Raw genomic sequence first — 8,105 nt, forward strand, 5'->3', positions numbered from 1 at the left:
GAGCAGCCACTGCACTCCAGTCTGGGCAACAGAGTGAGACTCCAACTCAAAAAACAAAAAGAAAGATGTAAGATATACAATTTTGATTTTTTTGTCATAAGTTCCTCAAAGTCCAAAATTCCATTATAAGCCAAATCTCATTACAATAAAATTGTTTCCAATACTTTACTATTGAATATGAAGTGACTGTTTCATTAAAAAGTGTGGTCTGCTCAAAATAGTAAGAGACATTTACTAGAAACCCATACCCAGCATACTGGTAAACAGACAGAAATTGGAACCATTTCTTCTAAAAACTGGAACAAGCCAAGGATGCCTATTCTCACCCCTCCTTTTCTTTTCTTTTAGAGATGTGAAGTACAACACAGGGTTAGGTATACAAATGTTCATTATGCAGGTACCCTTGTGGATGAGGTGTGCCCCTCCCTCCCTGACAGTTTCCCTCAACTGCCAATCCCACCTCTCCCTTCCCTAGCAGTTTCCCACTACTGCCAATCCTTTTCTTAGAGTATTATAATTGTTCAAGGTCCACTTATAAGTGAGAACATATAGTACTCTGTTCTTTGTTTCTGTGATAGATCACTGAGTATGATAGACTCTAAATCCATCCAAGTTGCTCTGAAGTCCATATGTTTGTCCTTCTTTATGGCTGCATAATATTCCATTGTGTATATGTACATTTTTTTTTATCCAGTCCAGCTTCGATGGGCAGCATGATTGGTTCCATGTTTTTGCTACTGTGACTAGAGCTGCAACAAACATGTGTGTGTATCATTTTTGTAGAATGATTTGCATTCCTCTGGGTATATTCCCAGTAGGGGGATTGCTGGGTCATATGGAAGGTCAATGTCTAGTTCTTTCAGAAATCGCCACACTGCCTTCCAAAGAGGTTGTACTAGTTTGCATTCCCACCAGCAGTGTCGAAGTGTCACCCCTCCTTTTCAACATAGTTTTGGAAGTCCTAGCTAGAGCAATCAGACACAAATGGGACTTCATCAAACTGACAAGCTTCTGCAAAGTCAAAGAAACCATTGAGAGCAGGGAGACAGCCCATGGATTGGGAAAAAATATTTGCCAACGGTATGTCTGACAAAGGCCTAATATCTAGAATCTACAAGGAATTCAAACGTGCCCCCCCCCCAAAAAAACCAGCCCCATTACAAAGTGGGCAAAAGATATGAATAAACACTTCTCAAAAGAAGATATACGAGCAGCCAACAGATACATGAAAAAGTGCTCAGCCATACTAGTCATCAAAGAAATGTAAGTTAAAACCACACTGAGATACCACCTAGCTCCAGTCAGGATGGCCATCTTCAACAACTCAAAAAACAACAGATGCTGGAGAGTATGTGGTGAAAAGGGAACACTCCTACACTGTTAGTGGGAGTGTGATCTAGTACAGCCGCTGTGGAAAACAGTGTGGTAATTCCTTAAAGATCTAAAAATCGACCTTCCATATGATCCCACAATCTCCCTACTGGGAATATACCTGGAAAAACTCAAATCACTCTATAAAAAAGATACCTGCACATGTATGTTTATCGCAGCATTGCTCACAGTAGCAAGAACAAGGAACCAACTGCGCTGTACATCAAAAGAGGACTGATAAAAAAAAATGTTGGCCAGGCTCAATGGCTCAGTCTGTAATCCCAGCACTTTGGGAGGCTGAGGCAAAAGGATTGCCTAAGCCCGTGAGTTCGTGACCAGCTGGGGCAACATGGGTAGACCTCGTCTCTACAATAAATCAAAAATTCAGCCAGGCGTGGTAGCACGTGCCTGTAGTTCAGGCTACTTGGAAGGCTGAGGCGGAAGCATCGCTGGAGCCCAGCAGGTCGACACTGGGGTGGCCCTGAGCATGCCACTGCACTCCAGCCTGAGCGACGGAGTGAGACCCCGACTCAAAAAAAAAAAAAAACGTGGTCGAGTTGCTGGTGATCCATGAGATGTCTCTGAGTGCAAAAGGTTAAGGAAACTGCTAAGATTGTGAACAATGAACAAAGACAACGAGGGCGAGGCTGTCCAATGGGATGTACCCCATGATCCCCAGTGACCTCTAAGCTTTGAGTCTGACTCACTGTGCTTCCTTACGCTTTCATTTATATAATAGCCCCATTTGTTGGTATATCTGTAGGGCTGACACATTAATAATGGTCATACTTTATACTTAGAGAGTTTATAGTTCTGCTATTTTATTATTTAAACTACTGTAATCTTTCCTTTAAGAAATCCCCTTATTTCTGATTATCTTTTGATTTGCTAAAATCTTTTGTTTTTTGAGTTAGGAGTTGCTCGCTCATGGCTACTAGTCTCGACATGCTGGGCTCAGGTGACCCTTTCATCTCAGCCTTCTAAATAGCTGGAACCATGCCCAGATCATTTGTTGGTTTACTGTAGAGATAAGGTCTTGCTAAGTTGCTCAGGCTGGTCTCGAACCTCTGGGCTCAGGCAATCCTTTCACCTTCACCTCCCAAAGTCTGGGATTATGGACGTTAGCCATCATACCCAGGCCTGATTTGCTAAAATCTTTATCTCCTAGAGTCACCATGTAAAAATCAAGTATGCTTTGTTATATGAAAACTGGCTTCCCTATTATATGTGCCAAACAATCATTGCCTCTTCATATAGATCTCTCCTTAAACATTTCCTCCTTTTACCACTCAAGAGGAATATCACCTAACCTGCAAACAAATACACACACACACACAAAACTCTCCATCAGTAGGCCTCAGGACATTCTGTACTGCTGTGACTCAGAACACTAGGAACTATGTGACAGTGCAGTTAAATTTTTACATGCTCTGGAATGCATGTTCTCTAGCAGAGCACCTTTTTTTTATAGTTTACTTGAATTTCTGGTAAAAATATTTAATGTATAGAGAATTCCTAAATTAACCAAAGTCTGATAGAAAAGTATTGTTACAGTTAATTTTCCATAATACTAGCTCTGGATTTCTCAAAAGGAGAGTAGCTCCAATCAATTACTTTTTTTTTTTTTTGAGTCAGATCTCACTCTGTTGCCCAGGTTGGAGTGCAATGGCACGCTCATGGCCACCCCAGCGTCGACCTGCTTGGGCTCAGGTGATCCTTCCACCTCAGCCTTCCAAGTTGCCAGAACTACAGGCACATGCTACCATACCTGGCTAATCTTTTTGATATACTGTAGAGATAAGGTCTCACCAAGTTGCCCAGGCTGGTCTCGAACCCCTGGACTCAGGCAATCCTCTCACCTTCGCCTCCCAAACTGCTGGGATTACAAGCATGAGCCATCGTACCCAGCCTTTCAGGATTCTTAAACTGTGCTTTTCTGCTCTAAAACTGTCAACCTACTGCATAATTTCTTTAGGTTAAGGGAATGAAGGAAACAAATGTCTAAAACTACTTTTCAGATGACATAAATCTTACCCATAGCAACGCAAACACATCGTATAAGACTTAAGACAATACTTCATTTAATGGACTCACTGATGTGTGATATTTTATTAAATACACCTCCCTTACTAATAGCTTTAAGTAGAGCACTTTCTGTATACATATGCCTAATCAGGTCTATTACTTTGAGCAATACCTGGTTGGCTAAGGCTAAAAACTTCTTGTCTTCGTGAAGGAGAATATTGAGAAAGCAACATCAGGTCCTGCAGGGCTAAATACTAAAAGAGAAAAAAAAAAAAGCAAATTATTTAATTTTTAAAAATATCTACATAAAATCTTAGTTAATGATTGGGTTCATCATTATATATACAAGAGGAAATTAGTTGGACGTTTTCATGAAAGAATTAATTTATTTCAAAACCATAACCTTCCTTTCTAGACTTCCAGAACTTTCTTGCCTCCACCCTCCCTACCTACTGCAGGCTCCAACTACAAGGAACTATAGAATCCTCTGTGTTCTTCTCTACTTCTAAGGTTGGAAACGAAAACATCACTTCCTTCTGGAACTTTCCCTGCCTCCCTCATACAAACATACACTCACTCAGCTCTCAACCACACGTAGCTCTCAACCATGGCACTTAACACAATACACTTAACACAGTGTGTCATAATTGCCCCTTTACTTGTCTCATCTGATTACATCCAGGAAACTGTGATGCCCACAAGAACAAAAACAACGTCTTGATTGCTACCGCAGTACTAGCACCAGTAGAAACACATATCTGCTATTCTTTTTTTTATTAAAAATCTTCTTTTTTTTCCCCCCAGCAAAGCTTTTTACTCATCCTTCAAGATACCGTCCCTCTCTAAAGCTTGTATTGGTCCCAAGCAGAATAAATGTTCTGGTATTGGTCCCAAGCAGAATAAATGTTCTGGTATTGGTCCCAAGCAGAATAAATGTTCTCACTGCACTTGCCACAGTAAATTTTAATTATTTTGTGTGTCTGCATTTTCCATTAGCCTATGTTATGTCTTATTTTTTAATTTTTTTCTTTAAGAGACAGTCTCACTCTGTTGCCTAGGCTGGAGTCAGTGAAATGATCATAGCCCACTGTAGCTTAAAACTCCTTGGTTCAAGCAAGCCTTTCCCTCAGTCTCCTAAGTAACTGGGAAAACAGGTGTGCATCACCACACCCAGCTATTTTTTGTGTGTGTGGAGATAGGGGTCTTGCTATGTTGCCCAGGCTGGTCTCAAACTCTTGGCCTCGAGCAACCCTCCCACCTCGGCCTCCTAAATTGCTGGGATTACAAGTGCAAGCCACTGTGGCCTGCCTATGCTATGTCTTAGTCATCATTCTACACCAAGCAACTGGCAGTACTGACAACTGCCCACTAAATAAAGATTTGGTATTAATCAAGCAACTAACTGGTATTTTTTAGTCATAATTAATATTTAAAAGTAATGAGGTTCATTTTTTTAAAAGCAGGATTTATTAAGAGAACAGAAAAGCTCCCACAGTGGGAAGGGACACCAGGGGGTTGCCAGGTTCATCTTCTTAATTGTTTGTAAATTCTTTGGCGTGTGATCAAGACTCTGGGTTCTAACTATTTTCTTTCAGTTCTTTTTAAAGGACCTTTTAATAGGATCACACATATTATAGATCCATATTAAAACTTCAAATTGTCATTTGAATCAAAATAATTTATGATCACTTAGCTTGATTTGAAAATTTATTGCAACTTCTTTAAACTCTTGATTATCATTTATGTTAGGATCATTACTAGTAATTCTTACTTAAAGTAATTCTTACTCACTAAACATCTACACATTGCCAAGCACTACTTTTGATCATTAAAGCCAACAAAAACTACATGAGTAACTACATGTCTTGGCTCAGTGATAAAAAGGCAGTAGTGTCTTGTTTTGCTACCATAAATAGTTTGTGAAAATTTAATGTATATAGTTGAATATCATTATCTTTTATGCTTGGAAATATTTTTATATCTTTTCTGAATATAGAATTAGCTGGCTGGTACACATACACTGTACTTCCATTTTAGTCACTTGGAATGAAAACTGAAAAAATGAACAGCATTAACAGTAGGCAATTTTTATCATTTTATCATACCAGTACTAGAATTTTCTAGACCCTTAAAAAATATATCTAAATACTTAAATATGTTAAGTATTAAGTTCATAAGATAAAGTGAGAGATAACTGTAAAGATACAAAATGCAGTTTAGTACCTTTATGATAAGGGGAGGATTGCTGTTCAAAACTTTCGGAAGGCACTCATCTGACTCTTCTGCAAATGGTAGCTGAACAGGGAACACATGAGCCTATCAAATAGAATCAAATATAAAGATTTTGAAAATAATTATTTTCATGATCATCTTCCATTCAGTAAGTAAAAACTAATTAAAGTTTATTATAAAAAAGACAACACAACCAAATTAATATCTTTAGTGCTCCTGGCAAAGACAGGCTACATTAAAGTTACATAAATTCAAACATATCATTTTCAAAAATAGTACTGTCCCAATTTTATTAAACTCTGGCTTCAAATACAAAAACAAACATCAGAAACAAAGATTCTCTGAAGTCACTGTATTGAAGACTAAAAACCTACAGATATGGTAAAATGAAACAAAAACACCCATTTTCTAAGACAAACACTTGGAGGATAAAAACAATTTAATTCTCATTCACTTAAAAAGATTTTTGTGGGATTTATCCAGAAAGAGGTTGAATTTTCAAAAATCATTTCTTCAATGTAAATTTTAAAGCTTTCCTTTGGCCAGCACAATGGCTTACACCTATAATCCCAAACTTTGGGAGGCTGAGGCGAAGAATTGCTTGAACCCACGAGTTCAAGACCAGCTTGGGCAACATAGTGAGACCTCACCTCTACACAAATAAAAAAATTAGCCAGGCATGGTGGCATGTGCCTGTAGTCCCAGCTACCCAGAAGGCCGAAGAGGAAGGACTGTCTGAGCCCAGGAGGTGGAGGCTGTGGTGAGCCATGATCCCACTGCACTCCAGCCTTCCAGCCTGAGCAACAAAGAGAGGAGAAAGACTCCAACTTTCCGACCCCCCTAAAAAACAACGACAAAACTTTCCTTCAAAAAACAAATATTTTATTGCAAATATTTAAATTTTTTAATAGTTGCTATATCAATGGTGCAAAATTAGTTTAAAATTCAGGTACATTTAGTGTGTACTCAGCAAAGAAATGGAAGCCTCCGTAATACAACTAAGCTATAAATAAATCATAGTAGAAGCCGGGCTCGGTGGCTCAGTCTGTAATCCTGCGCCTTAGGAGGCCGAGGTGAGTGGATTGCCTGAGCCCATGGGTTCAAGACCCGCCTGGGCAACTTGGCGAGACCTCGTCTCTACAATAAATCAGAAAAATTAGCTGGGTGTGGTAGCGCGTGCCTGTAGTTCCAGCTACTTGGGAAGCTGAGGCGGAAGGATCGCCCAGCAAGTCCCAAGGAGCCCAGCAAGTCAAGGTTGCGGTGGCCAGGAGCGGCCACTGCACTCCAGTCTGGGTGACAGAGTGAGACTCCAACTCAAAAAAAAGAAAAAGAAAAATCATAGTAGAGTCCAAAAATTAAGTGAACATTAGCATTGCTCCTCAGTAAAAAATCTCAAGTAAATAATGGTTAAAAATGATATGCCCCTAATACAGTCTCAGGAAAGACACCAAAAACAAACTTGTTGAAATGGTGATCAGTGTTCTACTAAAAATCAATTTGTGCAATCCAAAACACAAAAGTATTAACAAGAAAATCAGTTCTAACCTCTGTGGCATAGATTTTGAAGAGTATCCAAGAGATGTACCAAGTCATCAGGAGAAAGACACCACACAGCCAAACGTGGTAGAGCAATGATAAGTTCAAGAGGCCACTCACAGTGTCAAGAGGCTTGTGAAACTGCCTGCAAAAGCAGAAATTACTATTTAATTCTGTAGGAAAAACACAACCTAACCATTTAGCAGACTTAGGACTTCACAGTGAGAAACAAATAATAATGTTTTTATATCTTCAACACCCTGACTAGGCATGCCCAGCCCGCAGCCCACAAGCCACATGTGGCCCCAGGACAGCTAGTAATGCAGTCCCATTGTTCTCATTTTCCTAAACTTTATAATAATGAATATTTTCTAAAAAAAGGAAGTCTTATTATGTATATACACAAACTATATAACATAATTTATGTGCAGCCCAAGACAATTCTTCTTTAGTACGGTCAGGGAAGCCAAAATACCCCTGAACTAGATCCTTAGACATAAATGGCAGCCGGGCTCGGTGGCTCAGCCTGTAATCCTGCGCCTTTGGGAGGCTGAGGTGAGTGGATTGCCTGAGCCCGCGGGTTCAAGACCCGCCTGGGCAACTTGGCAAGACCTCATCTCTACAATAAATTAAAAAAAAAAAATTAGCCGGGTGTGGTAGCACGTGCCTGTAGTTCTAGCTACTTGGAAGGCTGAGGTGGAAGGATCGCCAAAACCCAGCAGGTCGAGGCTGCGGTGGCCGGGAGCAGCCACTGCACTCCAGTCTGGGCAACAGAGTGAAACTCCAACTCAAAAATCAAAAAAACATAAATAGCACAGTGGTTCATGCCTATAATCCCAGCACTTGGGGAGGCAGAGGCAGGAGAATTGATGACTCCAGGAGTTTGAGATCAGCCTAGGCAACACAACAAGACCTTGTCTCTACAAAATTTATTTTAAAAA

At 39.9% G+C, this 8,105-nt stretch overlaps 1 protein-coding gene across 5 annotated transcripts in view; it reads right to left on the bottom strand.

Moving 5' to 3' along the window:
* The window catches only part of NDC1 (NDC1 transmembrane nucleoporin), a 60,275-nt gene that overhangs the window by 31,719 nt on the left and 20,451 nt on the right, over window positions 1-8,105 (bottom strand). For all 5 annotated transcript variants that reach the window (XM_008074259.2, XM_008074258.2, XM_021707105.1 and 2 more), the window contains 3 exons: window positions 7,174-7,309; window positions 5,620-5,712; window positions 3,569-3,650 (listed from right to left, as the gene is read on the bottom strand). In XM_008074259.2, the coding sequence (XP_008072450.1) occupies window positions 3,569-3,650; window positions 5,620-5,712; window positions 7,174-7,309 (311 nt within the window). The remainder of the gene's footprint in view (window positions 1-3,568; window positions 3,651-5,619; window positions 5,713-7,173; window positions 7,310-8,105) is intronic.

This window comes from Carlito syrichta, unplaced genomic scaffold (genome assembly GCF_000164805.1).
Source record: "Carlito syrichta isolate Samal-C Ts95f unplaced genomic scaffold, Tarsius_syrichta-2.0.1 Scaffold316384, whole genome shotgun sequence".
In the NCBI taxonomy this organism is placed as follows: domain Eukaryota; kingdom Metazoa; phylum Chordata; class Mammalia; order Primates; family Tarsiidae; genus Carlito; species Carlito syrichta.